Here is a 20,712-nt window from a genome sequence, read left to right as displayed (position 1 = left end):
AGCAAAATCGGAGAAGATCTCGAAAGGATCTCTTCTCCTCGTCTCAGTAAATGTCTTATCCTATCTTCCTCTTCGAACATCAACAATAAGATTGTCGACTTCCTATGGAACGCAATGAGCCATACGATGGCATACACCACCGACGAATGAATCCAAATAACGCCATTACGCAATCCACTTCCCCATAATCCCGTGACTACGAAGAAGACTTTGGAGTCGCGATGATGCGAAAGCGGTTCGAGACGCCATTGGTCGCAGCATTCGGCTTTCATCCGAAATATCAGCACACGACCAATCCGAGTCTCGTGTTCTCGTCTTCAGCGTCACGCCTACGAGAGAGAAAGAGAGAGAGACGCTCATCTCGACGCTGTCACGCCGCGATCAACGTCATCCGCGGGCCGAGATTCCGCTCTCGTGTCGAGCGGGCGAACCGAGCAGTCATCCGAAAACACTTAGCGGCGCATCTCAGAGCGAGTCCGACTAAGCCGTACGCCGTCGAGAAGCGAGTCTAAATAATTGACCCCTCCGCGGCGCAATCGCGCAAACAATTTACATCCGATTGTGTAAATATCCGCAACCTCGACATCGCGTTTATTGGTGGCGGTGAAGGTCCCGCGCGAGTTCGTTGCTCCACGCGAGAAAAATCATCGAGTCCTAATTACGCTTCGATTTTCATTTTCGCGTAAGATTAACAGTGCGACAAATAATTGCCTCGTTTCGTGTTACCTTCGTGATATCGCTGTGCGAATAGTCGCGAATCATAGTGCATTTATTCGATATTCCGGTCACTGAGATATGTTCGTCGCTCGCTGAGATATGTTCGTCAAGTCTGAACTTTGACGATCGCCGGTCGTTAAGAAGGACCGAGACTCGATGGACCAGAGCGTGATCGTGCCGTCGATGCCGCGGGACGTCGGCGCCGAGAGTGTGCGATTAACCATGAAGAACGAGTCGGATCCCGGTCTGCGTCAGCAGGAACAAACGATTGTCGTGCACCCGAATTCCACGGCGACCGCGCGATCGGCGTTGCTGTCGATGAGCGCGAGTAATCTGCCTCAGGAGACGAATCTGGAGCCGATGATGTGCAACCCGACGAGCAACGAGATACCCAGAAAACCCGGCACTCGCCGCCAAGAGAAACCACCGTATTCCTACATCGCGCTGATCGTGATGGCCATTCAATCGAGTCCGGGTAAGAGGCTGACCCTGTCGGAGATCTATTCGTTTCTACAGCAGCGTTTCCCGTTCTTTCGGGGCACTTATCAGGGTTGGAAGAACTCGGTGCGTCACAATCTCAGCCTAAACGAGTGCTTCATCAAGCTGCCCAAGGGTCTGGGCAGACCCGGTAAGGGCCACTACTGGACCATCGACCCGTCTACCGAATATATGTTCGAAGAGGGTAGTTTTCGACGACGACCGCGCGGTTTCCGACGCAAGTGTCAAGCCCTGAAGCCGCAGTATCCGCAATACTACTCGAGCGCCGGTCCCGTCGGCATGCAGACGCCTGGGCCGTACGAGAATCTAGCCGCTGGTCCCGGCGGTATCGAGTACGCGAACGGTTATCAGAATCAATATCAGAATTATCAGGAGTACGCGATGTATGCGCCGACCGCGGCAGTTTCCGCCGATTGGGCATATCCGGACGGGCCGACGACGTACAAGTCCGGGCCGCCGATAGCCGAAGTGACCTACAAGACCACCGAGGTGACGTACAAAACCGGCAGCGAATCGGCGCCGTCGGTTTACAGGAACGGCGAGCTGGTGACGTTCAAGAGCGAGCCTAGTTTCGGCTCCAGGAGTCAGGATCAGCTGACGGCAGCCTATCGGCCGCCGACTGACGCTTTCCCGACGATCAAAGATCACCATCAGCAGCACCACACGACCGATTATAAGGACGAGACAATGATGAGTAACTACTCCAAGTGCTCGACACCCACCACTCAAGCACCCGGACAGGATTATTATGTCGGTTATGGCCTCGCGGGGGTCAACAATACTACCGGCGTTAATATTACTATGCAATCTATGCAGGAGCAACCGGGTGGTAGTAGCAGTCCTATAGCTAATGTTAGTTCGCCGCACAGCGGATGTCAGACTCCTGCGGATCACGGTGAGTACGAATTTTTTCTTTCCCTCCCTAAAAAGATATTTTTTTCTTTCCCCTTGAAAAAGGATTATTATTTTATATGTTTTGTAATTATATTATTATAAATATAATATATAAAATAATGTGCTATAAAGCTATGTTATTTTAAAAGTGATAATCTGTCGCAAATTGCAGTAAGCTCGAGAACGTTCAGAATATTTTTTTACGACAAAATAGATTATATCATATTTTTATTATTAATTTTTTAATACTTTCGTTTGAATATTATAAAATTCTCACACATTTTAAAATTATCTAGTGATATATATAAATAATGTAATAAAATACAATAAGAAAAAAAGAGTGAAAATTACATAAATAACTAATATAATTTAGAAATAGAATTTAATATAATCTAAGAAATGTCTCAAATAAAAAAAGAAATTTATGTATATGCCATAATTAAATATAATATTGCACGACAATGCGATTTATAGCTTTTTTGTTAAAATGTTTGAACTGCGAGCTTGACACAATAAATACGAGATCACAAAACACGACAAATGCAACGAGATATCGCGCTTACGACCTTTGAGCTCTCTTTGCATCGCGAGGTCGACATTTACGGCTCGCGACGTCATTTAGGGGCCATCTGGAAAATTGGAGACAGTTTACGATCTTTAAGGCGCCATATCTTGCAAAGTGAAACCACGGCACGACTTTCTTTCGAATCTTCCATTCTTTATAACAATAAAACAATTATAGGTACGAGTCAAAACTTGATTCTCAGAGTACTTGTGCACAGAAAAAAAGAAGTAATTTAAAAAAATATAATTCTCGTTCATTATCTAATTCAAAATTGTCTGTAGATATAAAGGTACGATAAAAATATTAATATCGCCAAAAAGAATACGGATGGATAGATGTGCAAAGCAACTATGACAATTTAAATCGTCGCAGTTGACAGAAAGAATTAACTAAGATGACATCCCTGTCACGCCCATGCAACGCTTTTCGAACTCATAACTTGTAACTTAACACGTGTAACTCACCGTAAAACGGAGGCGTCAAGACGTTTCCTTTTCTCATAAGATTAATTTAGCCTGCACTATATCTGACAACGCGATAATAAAATGCTTGTTAACACTATGCTTATAATAACGATAACGAAACAGTCGATGCAAGTGAAAAATGTACCAAATTTGATCTGCAATACCTTGTTTGCAATCTATGCAATTTATTTGCAAACTATCTGCAATATCTTATTTACAAACTGCATAGCACAGATATATCTTATAGATGTTTTCTTAAATTTAAAACATCTGTGTGTCAAGCGTTATTTCAGTGTAACATTAAAATTGTGATTCAGTAATAATTTCATAATTAGATGATCTCATTCTACATAAAAATAATCGTGATTTACTTTCGAGGTTGAGCGAGATGCGCGTAAAATGCATTTTTCGCCTCTCAGACGTAGTCGCGTGCTAACAAGTGCGTGCTCGAATCGTTTATCGCATAAATATTTATCGGAAGCATAAACGAGGTGATTTAATTCGGCCTTAACCCTACAGAGAATGAAGCGTAATATTTACGGCGTTAACTTTAGCGAAAGCATATCGATCCACAAATTGTTCACTTAAACTTTTCATTGCTCGTAACTCTTTTTGATATAATCTTAACTTGATAATTAAATCTCTAAATAAAGCTGTGGTTAAAACAAAATTATAAAACGTATATTATATTTTAATAGAAAAAAGATAGTCATGTTATTTCTCTCAAAATGAGTTAAATAAATCATTCAATTTTTTACAATTTTGAAATTAAAACTTTATAGTTTAGAAAATTTCTAAATATATTTTATATCGATAATTAATAAAATTAATGAAATGCTATAATTTAGCATCTCATGCAATGTATTAAATTTGCGTAAAAAATAAATCTCAAAATATTCCATCGTATTTTCAAGTTTCCATAAATATCTCGATTTGTGAACAGTCTAATCTCGATTAAGGAGGATAAATCTCTTCCTCGTATATCTCGATACAACGTGGATCGACAGGAGATAAACGCCGCCACCCACGCTTTCTCCATCGCAGATTTCTTCTTCTTGTTCGTCTTCCGTCAGTCAGTGGAGTGTAAACGAGATCGATCCATGCAGACGCCACGGTAGGCTCGTCTTTTTACTCTTCTTACACGCCACGACTCTACGTATATTTCTGGAACGCGATCTCTTTACTCCGAACTATGGCCTGTTGTGCCGGTATTCCGGTCAGGAGCGGACTTGTGTGCTCCTTGAAAGCCAGCATCTTCGCGTTCGTTCGAAGAGAAAAAAAAGAAGAAATGGCGCAAGCACACGCACACACGCACGTACACACACAATCGAGCACGGAGAGCATTTGGACCTACAAGAGGGATTTTGATTGACAGGAGCGCCATCGGACCACCCACGAAGTCGTTTCAAGACGTCGCGGTGCCACTCGCGACGTCGCGCTTCCGAATCGAGAAAACTGGCTGATCTTCGAATCGAAACGACGCAATGTAATTTTAAAGCCTTACGTAGGACCGGAAAACTTTGCGAGTTAAAATAGCGCGAGGTATTACACGAAAAGATTCGAGCAATGCTTGATCAATACGCGACAAATATTTGAACCGATAGCCTTGCCGAAAGTTTTGAAAACAGATGAATAAATCCGTAATTCGCGTACGAGAATATGAGACGCAAAAATTAATATGTAGATATAAGAGAGGAAAAAAAACAGAACAAAATCGAGACACGAGTGAAGTGGCTGCTTGAGAAGAAGCTACTTGAGAACTGCCGGAGCTTTAGATTTATGGAGCCTAACCCAAGTACTAATTTCTATCGTGAGAGCTTTCATTCCCTCGCGTGCGGTCTTAAATAATAAATTGGAATGAAATCTCCGCATATATAAGATAATTAAAAATCAGAGTCAAATATTTTCACATCTTTCGTGTGAAATCATAGAAAAAAGTAGAAAAGTATAGTATATATCAAAACTACATTTCATATAGTCATAGCTAATAAACTGTTCTCGAATCATTGATCAAAGATAATGATCTTTGTGCGTATTAACGTAATCTTAATTCTTCGTAATTTTAATTTAAAATTATGAGATATGTATATGCTTATTTTTGCAAGTATGTTATATCAAAAATTGTGCAAAAATATATAAGAGAATAATTAATGATATTTTCATTAAGAAATAATTAAAGAAATTTCTCAGATACTTTGCGAGACACTCTTGTGAAAAATACAGTTTTGAAATAATTAATAATTTATGAATTTTTTTTATTTCAGGCATAAAAATGCAGTGCAGTTCGAGCTCAAGCTCAACTAGTTCTGGCGGTGGCATCATTGACCGAAAGCCATCTTACTTCGCGCATCCTGGAGGATCAGTAACTTTGAGCTCCTTGGGCTCACTGGGTTCATCAAATCTAAGCAATATCGGCGGTTTAAGTATATCTAACATACCTGGTGCAGTTTCGACGAATATACATCACACGTCGACACCACCGCCTGCGACGATGTACTACGATCAGCTCAAGTACAGCATGTGAAGACGTTTCCCTGAAACACAAAAAATATAACTTCGTAAGATTATTTTGCATCAAAAGTTCCATATTTTAAACTGTAAATGTTAAAGTGCTTCATACTTTTAAAACAAACAGAAATGTTAGCAAATCTTAATTATATCTGTTATTTGCATTCCGATATTATCTGGAAACATATATATATATATATAGAATTACAAACTAAATTAAAAAAAAAATTTTGTTAAATAATGCGGATGAACGAAAATCTGAGGCCAATCTGATTCGAACCATATCTCTTCAAGCTTTTGAATATTTTTATTCTTCATTTCTTCAAAAAACATGTTTTACCAAATTTTCATATCGATAGATAAAAATGTAATTTCGGTATAAACTAGAATTATACAAATTTTAACATTGATTTGCTTTACTTAAAATTTGAAAATATTGACAGTTCTAAAAGTGAATTATTCAAAAAAAAAGATCTCATCGTATTTCATTGAAATTAAATTAATAATTCATAAATTAGTATTAAATTAGTATTAAAAAGGGATAACAATTCTCAATTTGCAGTTGCGGGCGTAAATATAAGTGATGTAAGTAAAAATGTAAAATATAGTTACGTAAAAGAATGATCATACGACTGGCTCAAGCGTAGCAGTGCGCATCGAGAGATACGTCCGCTTTAAAAAAAATGTTGATGCATCTCGACTATATCCTATTTATATTTATAATCCATCAATCGATGTAATTAATTTAAATTTAGAGCGGAGAAACAAAGTCTGTAGAATTAAATAACGTTTGCTAAAAAAATTCTCTGTTGATTTCTTTGTCGCGCACGATTTTCTATCCCAATAATCCAAATCAGTATATTTGCGTTGTTAAATGATGTAACTCTTTATAGAGCATAAAGCTTTAATAAAAAAAAAATAAAGTTTAATTTCTCTTAAATATTACATCCAAGACATTAATATCATTTTGATGTCATTATGATGCCATGCAATGTGATCTATGCCGGATGATACAATTACTTAAAACAATAATTTTACACGAACCATATACGTCACAACTGTTTGCGGTAGCGATAAGTTATGTTGTGTGTGTGATTCCTTCCAGATTAATTCTGCCCCAACTGACAAATTCCCCAGAATACCGGTTATCAAACAGATTGGATATATCGTCATCATGGACGGATAAACTCGATGATGTAGTCTTAAAATTTTCCACGAACCTCTTTATTTTTTCATAATGTAAAAAAATTTTAACTATCTTAGAATAGCAAATAAAGTTTCCATTAGTATTTCAAAATTGAAATTAAATAAATATTGCAGATGTGGTAAAAATATTTATGTTAATGCAAAACAAACATTAAGTTGGTCATGCAAAAGCTGGAAAAATTTATATTTTAAATTCACACATATCGGATTGAAAAAATAATATGATGTTGAAATATATTTTTGTAAACGAATAGAGGATGCATCGTAAGCGACAGACTGCTGTTAAAAACACTGCACGCCACACGTTGTTGGAAACATGTTTGCCTGCCATAAAAATGACGGCTTCTTTTTCGGCTTTTTTAGCTGACGATCCTTATTTGAGCAACACCATCGAGACAAGTCTGTGTCTTCTCGCGTCTCGTCACGTGTTCAAATACTGGCTTTGTCATTCTTTGGAAAAATCGCGTCCACGATACAAAGCACGCAGGGATACGCTTCCCCTTCTTGCGGAAACGCGACTCGACAATCGATCCTGTCAGCTCCCGAAATAGTGCTGACATCCCGCTGATCTTAGAGCGTTATCGCGCGGAGAGGAAGCGGGTTGAAAGGAATAAGATTCCTATATATGATGTAAATTTTCTGATAACCAAGATTGAAACATTTCTATTTTACGACTCTCTTGACTTCCTATGATTGAGAAATTTCGTATAAATGTAAAATAATAAATTAATTCCTTGCACTTACATAATAGAGTCGATACGTCGCTTGTAAAATTTATGCATTACTTATTTAGAATTTATATTAATTTTTTTACTCTTTCACTTCTAGAAAAAACAATCATATATATAAATATAATCAATAATAAAAGTAATCATAAGTATATTTTGTTTTCGTTTGTAATAATATAAATATATATTTTCAATATTTTTAATCTGAGACAATATTAGTATTTAAATTCATAAATATGTTCTCCATAATTTATATGTTATTTAATATACGAAATAATAATAAAAAAAAAGACAAATCACGATATTTTAAGTATCTCTCTTTATAAAAAAGAAAAATTATATTTTTTGATGTGTTCTTTTTTTTAATTTGAAAAAATATCGAAATTTTTTCAAATAAATATATATCTGTTTTATAAAAAAAAAACTTATCATATTTGCAAAGCGAAAAACTATGTAAATGTGATTTTATATTAAATCGATAGAATACTTCAATGTTTTAAGAATAAGAGTAATCTTGTGACCGAATTTCATCGAAAATTTTTTAACTATCGAGAGTGAATAAAATGCATGGAAGAATTATTCTTCAACAAACGTCGCAAGAATGTGCATTAAGCCAACGACGAATGCATACACGAGGTGCAAGAAGAGTCACTCAACGATGTTGCTGACAGCCTCCACGCTGTTTTGGTGTTCATGTTACCGAGATGATGTTAGTTTCATCAGGGTAGAAGATAAGCGCGCGCGAAGTAAGAAATAGGTACTTTAATTCTTTTCAGGTCAAAAATAGGAATTTTTATCAAAAATAGAAATTTTTATTAATATATTTGCGAAAACTTTATAAATAAAAATATGTATTAAATAATAATAACGTTCAGAATTTTGTTTTGCTTCTTCATAGAGGTTTGTTTTTTATTTTACTTTAATTTATTTTATTAAAAAATTACAAGAATTATTTTATTTTGATTGTCTATTAAATATCAAATTAAATATTAAATATGTGGAAAATGAAAAAAATAATAATTTAAAAAAAGGTTTTCTTTTAATATACCTCATAAAGATTGAATTTCGCTAAAAATTAAGAAAAAAAGAATATATATATATATATATATATGTACATATATCATTTTTTTATTTAATTTAGTATTCAAAAAATTTAGATAAAATTATTAAAAAATATAAAAAATATTACGTGTATATATAAAATTACCTCATAATAACTTTAGTAATAATCTGTACATTTTTAGTAAATAAATTGTAGTAATAATAAATTTGCAATTATATTTATAATTTTACTCTATTTTTGAAAAATGTCAGACAGAAGAACATTCTGTAACCTCATTAATGTAAAGAACTTTTATATATTAAAGAAAAGTTCTATATTCATATCAAATATCGAATTAAACGAATGATAATAAAAATGATAAGACGTGCAAGAAGATCAAGAAGAAAAAGGTAAGTCTCTCAAGATTTACTCTCTTATGATTCAAGTGCCAACACTCGTGTCAAGCTTCTTGTTGAAGAATACATAAAGATACCTTAAGTATTGCACACATATACACAAACACACATATTTACGAGGTACGTATGAACAAAATCTGTGTTTCAATCTCAAGTAAAAGATAATTCTAATACGTCTTATCGTATGTTATTTACTTTGTAATATATAATACTTGCACACATATGCATTTTATACGTTTATGCATGCGTGCATCGTCATAGTACGTAAAAAGGTAAATTTTTAAAATAGCATTGATCAAAAAATCTTGGTTCTGAATGGTTCAAGCGTGAGCAAAAGCAGTAAAGAGAGAGAAAAAGAGAAAGAAAGAGGGAGAAGAAGGGAAAGAAAGACGAGAAGCGGACGAGGAAGAGAACGGAGGACAGGATGCTGTAGGAAGGGGTTCGCTCTAAAATAATAAACTGGTCCACGATGCGGAAAGATTAGACCAGAACGAACAGACCGGCGATTTATGCTACGCAGACGTTATCAATATGAGAAAGGGAAAAATATATTATCATTCAGAGACAAAACGATTACTACAATAATATATAAACAAATTAAAATCGGCAGACCGACGATTTATGCTACGCATATCATCTAGATAAAAAAAAAAGGAAAAATATATTGTCATTCAGAGCCAAACAATTACTAAGATATCATTTAAAAACGATTACTAAGTACGATATCATATATAAAAAACAAACCAAAATCAGAGTTTGATTTAAAGGAAGATGCATAGTGTTGATTTGCAAATCCGAATAAATATAATTACGGATTTATGTTTGAACAGTAAGTTATATTAAAAACTAAAATATAGAACTATACTTTATAATATTAATATATAATATAGCTAGCTGCAACAAAATCTATATAAAATACATTTTGATTGCACACAAATTTATTTATTTATTTATATTATAGAAATGTGTAACACTTTGAAATTTCTATTTGTGCAGAAGTTTATTAAATTGTTAGATACAACTACTAAAACTTGAAACTAATACATACATTTTATACATATATATATCCGCATTATGTCATCTGCTCCAATTTTATTAACTCAATTAATAAAACAGCAACATTTTATTAACTTTATTAGCATCAATTATCTGCAAAACAATCATTAATATCAAAAATTTAGGTAAATTAAAAAATGATATTTCTTTATAAAGATTATTTATGATATAAGCAAAAAAAATCCTGTGTTCGCCAAATTATAAAGGGAAGAAAAAGTTTTTATTATCAGTAGGTAAAATGTAATTTTGCTATCTATATCAGAGAATGCATCGACCTGGTTTGAAAACCATTTTCATGGTTAAATTTTATTTAGAAGAAGATGAGAATCAAAAAGCACTGACATTGCCGATTGTTGATAAAAATAAATATAAATCAACTTAACACGAAATACTTTAGTGCTTATTACATTAAATAATCACTAAATATTATTTAATGTAAAAAAAATTTATTCGAGAAAGTATTTTTTTAATATATAATACTGAAGGAGAATTTCCCCCATCCTCTCCAATTTTGCTGAAACTACAATATTGTGTATTTCTGTGTGTAAAACATGAATTTGCAAATTAAAATTGTCTTAAGTAGGAAAAAAGTTATATTTCGTCAATTTTAAAGATTTTTTAATCTGCTTGTTTCATCGATATAAATTTCAATGGCGAATACCAAAAATAAAAATGATTTAAAAAAAAAACTGCGCAAACTAATTTGAAATATCTTAAAGTTGGGTGCTGGACACTTCTTGAATTTTTCGCTTTAAGACCGACATCGATCTATCTCGCGTTAAAGACTTTTTCGAACAGAGATATTTCGCGCATTCTGTTATGCAAATCTGGCACCTGACTTTAAAAGATTAATTTTTTAATATGTAGAATGACAGTATTACGTTTGTATCGAGATTTGTGTAGTCCATGTAGAAATAAAATATTAAAATTATGACTATATAGCACCAGACTTTAAGATAAGTTAAATTCGAATGCGCAGTTTTCTTTATAGCATCGTTTTTAATTGATTGTACTGATTTTCGTTTCGTTTGCAGTTGCGCGATTTAGAAATTACAGTAGTTTAAAGAAATTATGAAAAGTGATTTTCGTCAATTTTAAAGATTTTTTAATCTGCTTTTTTCATCAATATAAATTTTAATTGCGGATATTAAAAATGATTTCAAAAAAGACTGCGCAAGCTGATTTGAAATATCTTAAAGTTGAGTGCTGGACACTTCTTAATTTTTTCGCTTTAAGATCGACATCGATCTATCTCGCGTTAAAGGCTTTTTCGAACTAAGATATATTTCGCGCATTTTGTTATGCGAATCTGGCACCTGACTTTAAAAGATTAATTTTTCAATATGTAGAATGATAGTATTACGTTTGTGTAGTCCATGTAAAAATAAAATATCAAAATTATGACTAGCACCCGACTTTAAGATAACTCAAATTCGAATGCGCAGTTTTCTTTAGCATTGTTTTTAGTTGATTCTATTGATTTTCGTTTCGTTTGCAGTTGCGCGGTTTAGAAATTAGAATAGTTTAAAGAAATTGTCAAAAGTGATCTTCGTCAATTTTAAAGATTTTTTAATCTGCTTTTTTCATCGATATAAATTTCAATTGCAAATGCTAAAAACGATTCTAAAAAAGACTGCGCAAGCCGATTTGAAATACCTTAAAGGTGGGTGCTGGACACTCTTCTTAAATTTTTCGCATAAGATCGACATCGCATATTAAAATAAGCCTAATGTAACTATAGTCTGCAAGAGTAGTGTGTTAAACAAAAAATTCATATCATGTATGGACATTCTGAATCGTATTACTTCTTCTTGTTTTTCAAGACTTGCAATTTCATATTGTTTACGATATACATTTCTCATACATGATTCTCACAAAATCGGTACCCATAAAGTTTAAATAATGATATTATTTAATTATTCTCTTATAAATAATAGTAATAAAATAAAATAGATTATCTTAGGTTATTCACCATGTAATTGCTCCGTCCTTGCCCGATGCCACCCCAGGTCTGCTCCTTCTCCTTGTAGAAGCTTCGAAACACTTGCACTCGTTACTTTTTTCTTCGCGACGAGCGGCGACGCCCGGGTTTTAACTATCACATTTTCGACGCTTCTATAAAACGCGAGAATCGCGAGAGCTTATTATTCGCGCGCGAATAAGACTGAATTTTCGCGTCGCCGCTTTTTTCTAGGCCATTTATCTGACGGAAGGCTTTAACGAACAACGATGACGACTTCCTCGCGACGCACTCAGGAGTCGCCGAATTAGCCACTACATATTTCACTGTATTTTATATTTCACAGAATATTCGACGAAAGTATATATATATTCATCACTTGTTCGCCAAAAAATCCAGCGGTGCTTGCGACGCGATTCCAAGAATCGGCTCCTCGAGCGAGCTCCGAGAATCTGACACTTCACGAAACGAGGAGCACTTCCCGAACACCGAATACGTTCGCGAGCACCGCGTATTTCGATAATATCCGATTAATGTATGTATATGTGCTTCTCGCTCTTCGCCAAATATCCGACTCGACGACAGACGAGAAGTTAACAAGAAGAAAAGCAACATGGCAGCGCGACTACAATTGTAGTCAACCTGCAAAGTTTGCGAGAATTACGATATACTAGTTCGCGAAACGACACTTCCGGACGATATCGCGAAACTACGACCGGAAACGCGCAATCGCCCGCTTAGATTACGCTCGACAATGCCGAAAAACTCGGTAAATTCACGTTGAAAGCGCACCGACAATAGTTGATCCGCCTAGGTAAACGCGCGAGCTATCGGCGACTCCAGGCTGGGAGTTGTGACGTCACGCGCTAAAGCGCGGGAAAACGTTGAGCGAGATTCGCGATCGATTTGCAATTCAATCTCACGCTCGCGATCGACTTTATAGATTAATTAACAACGCAAAAACGCTAATTACGGAATACTCACACTCGTACTTTCGCGGACTGGCTCTAATCGCGATTAATTCCAACCGATTGCACCAGATGGCAACCCTGCTAGGATTGTGTTCGGAAATTCAACATCAAAGTGCAGAATTGTACCGACCAATTGGAGGCCGAGGATCCTAATTCTGATTGGTCGATCAAGCGCGTCACTCCCAGCTGATCATATTTTCGAACGCAACCTAGATTTCTCCGTACGGATGGCCTGTGACGTCACCGATAGGTCTTTACCATAATGTCTGAAGGTCCATATCGGCTTGGATGGCGGCGGTGGACGACAACGAGATACTCTTCGTCCGCGTGTACTGTCAAGTGAATTTTTCCAAAATAGAAAAATGGAGCAAATATTGGTGAATCTACTCAAGGGTGACAATGCTACGATACAAGAGGTCCGTATATCCTTATTCACTAAAAGTTTGTCAAATCACTCGGATGTGATAACATTGAAAACACGTGTTTCTTTCCGAATTTTGAATTGCTCAAATGGAAGTTGAATTTATTAAAAGATTAGCCAATATTCGTATTTATGTCCAGCGAATGTAGGAACTCTCAATCTGATTTAACTATTTGCGAAACAACTTCTACACATTTGTATATCTTTCATATTTTAGCATATTGTAATTATTTTTGTTTGTTGTGTGTGAATGCAATCATAGACATCTCAAAGTAGCTTGTAATAATAATTATCTATTGTCACTTTACGACCCCAAATAATCTGTATTTCATCACTTCAGGCAACTGCAGAACTTAAGAATGCTCTTCAGAATCCAGATAATATAATAGTTTTATGCCAACTTCTAGCGACCTCACCGAATTCAGAGGTTTGTTTTAATAGAATTAAATTGATTTTTATATATTTTTTACTTTTGATGGACATGTGATAAAATTATGAATGTTTAGATAAGACAGTATGCAGCTGTTATACTCAAAAGACGATGTAGTAAAGGAAAGAACTGGGCAAAATTATCTGAACCTGCACATACCGAAATTAAGAAAATGATTTTAGAGGTGAGAAATTTATATAATATTATCTTTTGTATCTCAAAAACTTTAAATCACAGATTTTTATATTATCGATAAGATTATTTAAAAATGTTTCTGTAATTTCCAAGTATACATGTTTCTCAAATTATTTCATAAAGTTATATTGTTTTCCTTACAATAAAAAGAGGCAATATGAATTATAATTAATAAAATACAAGTAATTAAATTTCTTCATATAATTTTTATATTTAGGAAACAGATATTAAAGACAAGAACATTCAAGATCATATAATTTAATGTTTCTTTAATTATATAATTATTTTAATTAATTCTTTAATAATATATATATTTTTTCAGGCTTTAAAGAATGAATCAGTAAAGTTGGTTAGAACTAATATAGCTCAGTTAATAGGTGTTATTGTTAAGCATGAATTACCTAAAAATAGTTGGCCAGAAATTATATATTATGTACAGCAATTAGTCACTAATGATAACATACAAAATCAAGAGGTAAATAATGTCAATTCTCATTTTAAAATAATATAAAATATGTAATATAAAAGAAAGTATATGTTGTTAAAAGTTTATACTATGTTAGTTTGGTATTTCAGGAGCTTGTGTCAATCATTTTATAATATTAAATTTTTTTTCTAGTTAGGTCTTTATACTTTATCGATTATGACAGAAACTGCGCCAGATGCCTACAATACACACGCTAAATCTTTGATACTGGTCCTTGCTCAGACATTGACTCATCTTCATGATTTAGAACAGCCAGTTGCTGTTTACACTTTGAACACTTTGAGACATCTTATTCCTATAGTTAAACATGATGAAACTGTTAGTATTATATGATAAGATTTTATTTTAAATCTCAATATTACATATTGTTGAAGATATATATGTTCAATTTTAGCTGATACACATTTATGTCAATCTGATGCCTCGTATAATGGTCACAATTCAGACTCTAACTGAAGCACATCACGAAGACATGGCCGTTCAAAGCTTTGAGTTGCTGGATGAATTGTGTGAGAATGTAATTGCTGTGATAACGCCTCATGTCAAATCTCTTGTCAACATGTGCCTTGCAATCGTCGCTAATAAATCTGTAGATTCTCTCGTAAAAGTTAGGGCAATTAATTTTATTGGCTGGCTAGCGAGAATTAAAAAAAAGGCTCTTGTGAAGCATAAATTAGTAGAACCTATCGTCGGTGAGTGATCTTAATATTCGATTAATTTTTATTTAACACACATTAGCAAGGACATTTAATTACTTATTTCTATTTGCAGATATGTTATTCGTAGTTATGTTGCTTCGACCGGATAATGATAGTGACGATGATTATAATAACACAGAAAGCGATAATACTCTTTTAACAAGTAGTACTCAAACCTTAGATTTGCTCTCATTGCACTTGCCGCCAGAAAAATTACTTCCACATTTGGTAAGTTTATTAAACTATTATACACTAGAAATGTTTGCGATTATATATGTATGATAAAATATTACGTACATTTTTATTTCTTTGAAAATATAAAATTACGCGTCACTTGGAAAATATTTAAACATTTAAATATTTATATATTTAAATATATTTAATATTTTAATATTATGCAAATCTATTCTATTAATATTGATCGGGTATTTTTTAAATACATTTCTCGTTCATAAATTATTGATTGATGTGATTATTCTGTGTTTTCTATTCTTTTCGTATGTTTTGTGTGTGTAAAATTAAATTTAAAATAAAATATTAATTTTACAGTTGCGACATATCGAACCTGGATTTCAAAGCACAGACATATACATGAAAAGAGCGTCGTATGTAGCGATAGCTGTAATATCGGAAGGTTGCGCCGAGTATATTCGTTCAAACTATCTTGAATTCTTCCTACGATGCATCTGTCAAGGAATTGCCGATCCTTCAGCGATAGTACGAAATGCCGCGCTTTATGCCTTAGGACAATTTTCCGAACACTTGCAACCGGAGATTTCGCAATACTCGTCCGAATTGTTACCCGTATTATTCGATTACCTGAACCAAGTCTGTTTGTATATTAAGCAAGAGAAAAAGGAACCGCATGCGGTTGGACGTATGTTTTACGCTCTTGAGATGTTCTGCGAAAATTTGCACGAGAGCATCCTGCCGTATTTACCCAAGCTTATGGAAAGGTTACTGAATATTTTGAACTCTGATACATCGCCAAATGTAAAAGAATTCACTTTAAGTGCTATAGGCGCCGCCGCGTGCGCCAGCAAAGAGCATATGCAACCATATTTTGCGACAATCATCAAAATTATCGATGAATACCTTGTCGCGGAACCGACTGCGGAAAACACGTATCTTAAAGTTCAAGCAATTGGTGAGTGACGAAGTTGATGAATTATTTAATTAATTACTCCATAATTTCGATAAAATTATATTTATATATCCGTTGTTTTAGATACTCTCGGAGTAATTGCTAGGTCACTAGGCGAAAAGAATATTATGCCATTAGCGGCTACCTTCCTCGATCTTGGAATAAAATTGCTAAGAAAAACGGAGGAACCAGACACACGAAAATCTCTTTACGGACTGTTTGCCGCTATTAGCACAGTAGTGAAGAAAGATATGGCTGTGGTCTTACCCGAACTTATCGAGTACATGATAATGAGTATAAGGAGTTCAGACGGAATTTTGGTGAATATCGCGCGATCAAGATATTCAAGAACATTGCGACAAAAATTACATAATGTAATTAATATTGTCGTTATAGATGCACTTCAAGGATGAGGCCAATGCACTTACAATTTATGATGATCTCAGCGAAACTGAGAATGAGGAACAAGAGGAAAACATTGATCATACCGATAATGAAGAAGATGATGACGATGTCCAAGGTTACAGTGTTGAAAATGCTTATATGGAAGAAAAAGAAGAAAGCGTTATAGCCTTGAAGGAAATCGCCGAATACACAGAGTAAGTCTTCCAGTTTTCAGATGCTTTAATTAAGTAATTAAATAATTAATTACACTATTAATTATACTACTATAATGAGAATATTATATTTTACAGAGAGGCGTTTGCGCCGTATCTCGAAAGTTGTTTTGAGGAGATTTATAAGTTGATTAATTATCCCCAGGAAGACATACGTAAAGCGAGTATAGAGGCTTTGTTACAATTTTGCATTAATTTCTCGAAAGTTAATACCGCCGATGGTAAGAAAACATTATTGAAGGCTCTGTCCATGTTTATCCCAAAATTGTCGGAATTGATAAGATTGGATGAAGAAAGGACGGTCGCCATTTGCGGTTTAGAGGCATATCAGAAACTTTTAAGAGAAATCAAATCAGATGTTGTCCTTGATGTGGGTCACAAAGAAGCTATTGTGAATTGCGCAATTGAAGTGTTAACAGGTACTTAAGATTCATATTTATATTCGGTATTTCAATAAATCAGCGCGTATGATCTTGAATCACAATTTTTATCGCAGGCAAGACAGCATGTCAAGACGAAGATGAAGTTGAAGACGCTGATATTGAAGCAGAACAAGACGAATTATTGGCAGAATGTGCGGGAACTGTATTGTCTAATTTAGGAAAAGTGATTTCACCAGAAGACTTTTCGCTCTACTTTCAGACTGCGTTGCCTCATCTTTTAAAAAGACTGGTATTATTCCCGATTTCTCGGTCTTTTTCCAAAAATTCCCGATTTCGATGTTTTAGCTGAACTAAATGTTTTCAGAAAATGGACAATTCCGAGGCACAGAGATCTTTCGCTGTTGGTACAATCGCGGAATGCTTCCCAGGACTTAAACATATGACGGCTGTGTATGTTGACCAATTACTTCCAACTCTTCTACAAGTTGGAGCCCAAGATCCTTGCGGTGAGGTTCGAAGTAATTGCTTCTTCGGAATTGGTGAACTAATTTTTTACGGAAAGGAAACGGTTTATATGTATCCTTTTCACCTAATATTTAATAGTAATGGAAAACATTATACCTTTTTAAATTTGCAAATTATTTAATAATATTTCATTATATTAGAAGTTTTAGTCTCAATAGTATTTAAAAAGTATCATAAAAGAGAGAGAGAGAGAGTATTACTTACTTTTTCTTTTTTTTATAATTAAAAATGTCAAAAACATTAAAGAAACATACAAAATGTTATTCCACACACAATTTCATCTTGTACAAACAGAACAAATCTTTATAATTATTGCATAGCATATTTTTATGAAACTATTGTATAACAGTATAATTTTGCTATTGGTATTCTTTAACAATCATACAGACATTATCCTCGAATTCTAACATCACTGTCGTGTGCCATTGCAAAAGAAATGGATGCAGCCGCACGTGATAATGTTGTCGGAGCGATTGCACGACTTATTATCACAAATTATGCAGCTTTACCGCTCGAGCAAGTATTTCCAGTTTTTGTTCAACAGTTACCTTTGAAAGCAGACTTTCAGGAGCATAAAGCTGTATTCAAAAGTATTCTTATATTGTATCAAGCCGGACTTGCTATTCTACAGTCTCATATCCATACATTGTTGAAAGTTGCAATTGTCATATTACACGAAGACAAGGCTATGGATGATGGTGAGTTTATACAACAATATTAAACATTTAAAAATTATTTTTAAAAATTTAGGATAGATGTTTTTATCTTTTTCAACTTTTATCTTTAAATAGGTGATCTGAATAAATAAGATGTAATATGAAAATAATGCACCTTTTTTTCATGTAATTTTTGAACAATGCTTATTTTTATGCTTATTATTATTGTTTATCAAATATTGAGCATCTTTTAGTTTGATTTCAATTTAATAAGAATTTTGTAAAGAGATATGATCAGGAAATCGTTGTTTCTTCTTACTGAATTATATAATATTTCTTTACAGAAGCACGAAATCTCATCATGGAATTTATAAAATCTGCTCAACGAGATTTTGTAAGTGATTGGAATGCAGTTTTCACCGAATTGCCTCCAGAAGTTGTCGTGAAAATTCAGTGCATATTTTCTTAATTTAAACGGTTAATGTTGCAATTTAAGATTGTATTAGTTAAAATATCGAAATTGAAATATAAGATAACAGATAAATTCAAGTATAGGGTTTGGTGTGATTCTTTTCAGATTTTCTATCGCGTTTTTCTTTGCAATTCAGATTCGCGAAGGAATGATAATAAAATATGAATCGAGACTAAATAATTGAAATTGATTAAATAATAATAAATAACAATTATTTAATATAATATGTTTTTATTTTTATTTTATAGATAAATAATTATATATTTTTTTATTCTTTTGTTTACTCATTGTTTCGATTTTGTTTAAATAAAAAATTTTTACAGTTTTATATAAAATATTTTAGCTCATTTTGTAACTCTCTGACTTAGTAATGAATAATCCATATTATCTTAAGCATATATTTAATTTTTTTTTTTTATACATCAAAACATGAAAGAAGTTCGAAATCCTTCAGAAATCTGAATTTGGATTTATACGTCATAAAACTCATGATTTCTCTGATGTCCTTAGATTGATTGAATCTTTGATCATTATTGAAACTATATATAGAAGAAATATATATTTCTTCTGTGTAATATATATATATATATATATTACATATATATTACACAGTACATTATTTATACATATGTATATATATATAAACCCAGCAAACACAGTATATAAATGTTATATACTTAAGCATGTTACATGTAACGTATATGTTAATTGTAATTTCCCACTCATAGATGTAACATTTTTAATATTACATATATTACATTGTAGTTATATTGTCATTATATCCCAAGATAGCACTGACTTATCAATATATGAATGTGCTATTTGGTATATAATTACAATATAACTACAATGTAATATATGTTATATTAAAATGTTACATCTATGAGTGGGAAATTACAACTAACATGGATATTACATGTAACGTACACGTTATATTACCTGTTATATTCCGTTTTATTATAGCAATGTAACAATTATATATTGGTGTTTGCTGGGAACATTTAAACTTATTTTTTATTTTTCCATAATTATATAAATAAAAATCGGTTAATAAATTCATAAAAGTGCAAGATCGTTAATGAAAATACGATTAAAATTCTCTTCAATTGAAAATTGAATGGAGATATGCACTTCAATAAAGTGTAGGTATTGATGCTAATAGACGAATTATCAGTCTCGTGTGCATCATATCTTTGTTTTTGTTTGTAACCAAAAATGTGTAGTGTAACATATCACATGTAGACATTGAAAATAAATGTGTACTATGTGACTATGTGAATAAAAACCTTGTATTATATGCTATTTATAAATGCTAAATTTTTTCGCACGCTTATATCTTTAAAATATATTTTAAAATAGTAAATCTCATAAGTGATATTCTAAAAATAAACCGTGATTAAATATGATTCATTAAAATTCAACTTCTTTATTAATTAATAGTATTTTCTAAATAAATAAATTGAAATTTCTTTATTTAAATAAAAAAATATTTATTTATTATTTAAGAAAAGAAATAAATTTATTTATTTTTACTGTTAATATCTTTATGAAAATAAATTTAATATTTTAATATTTTACAGACAATCTTCTCTTTCTGTATGATCGGTGCATTCGAGTGCAATGCGTGAGAGATAAAATTCCTAATGGACACCAGGATTC

At 33.3% G+C, this 20,712-nt stretch overlaps 2 protein-coding genes across 2 annotated transcripts; both read left to right on the top strand.

Moving 5' to 3' along the window:
• Positions 1-410: 410 nt before the first annotated feature.
• On the top strand, positions 411-6,517 carry LOC114932560 (uncharacterized). Its single transcript, XM_029304833.2, has 2 exons — positions 411-2,110; positions 5,403-6,517. Exons 1-2 carry the CDS (start codon positions 874-876, stop codon positions 5,660-5,662), a joined length of 1,497 nt encoding a protein of 498 aa, XP_029160666.2. The 5' UTR covers positions 411-873; the 3' UTR covers positions 5,663-6,517.
• A 6,766-nt stretch (positions 6,518-13,283) lies between these two features.
• Positions 13,284-19,130, top strand: LOC114932573 (importin-4). The gene is made up of 15 exons (XM_029304847.2): positions 13,284-13,441; positions 13,787-13,873; positions 13,953-14,060; positions 14,394-14,546; positions 14,691-14,876; positions 14,953-15,250; positions 15,330-15,484; positions 15,806-16,403; positions 16,485-16,720; positions 16,797-16,999; positions 17,096-17,436; positions 17,514-17,689; positions 17,765-17,976; positions 18,313-18,623; positions 18,926-19,130. The coding sequence occupies exons 1-15, from the start codon at positions 13,388-13,390 to the stop codon at positions 19,048-19,050; spliced, it is 3,243 nt and encodes a 1,080-aa protein (XP_029160680.1). The 5' UTR covers positions 13,284-13,387; the 3' UTR covers positions 19,051-19,130.
• The last annotated feature ends 1,582 nt before the right edge of the window (positions 19,131-20,712 follow it).

This window comes from Nylanderia fulva, unplaced genomic scaffold (genome assembly GCF_048542155.1).
Source record: "Nylanderia fulva isolate GAGA-0341 unplaced genomic scaffold, ASM4854215v1 Scaffold13, whole genome shotgun sequence".
NCBI lineage: Eukaryota > Metazoa > Arthropoda > Insecta > Hymenoptera > Formicidae > Nylanderia > Nylanderia fulva.
This window is presented reverse-complemented; position numbering and strand designations above follow the sequence as displayed.

Excerpts from the sequence above, each read along its gene's own strand:
- LOC114932560 (XM_029304833.2), top strand. The coding sequence starts at position 874 with ATGGACCAGAGCGTGATCGTGCCGTCGATGCCGCGGGACGTCGGCGCC. Across the intron at positions 2,111-5,402 it reads TCAGACTCCTGCGGATCACG|GCATAAAAATGCAGTGCAGT; the intron begins GTGAGTACGAAT and ends TTTTTATTTCAG.
- LOC114932573 (XM_029304847.2), top strand. The coding sequence starts at position 13,388 with ATGGAGCAAATATTGGTGAATCTACTCAAGGGTGACAATGCTACGATA. Across the intron at positions 15,251-15,329 it reads ATTAGTAGAACCTATCGTCG|ATATGTTATTCGTAGTTATG; the intron begins GTGAGTGATCTT and ends TTCTATTTGCAG. Across the intron at positions 17,000-17,095 it reads GAAATCGCCGAATACACAGA|AGAGGCGTTTGCGCCGTATC; the intron begins GTAAGTCTTCCA and ends TATATTTTACAG.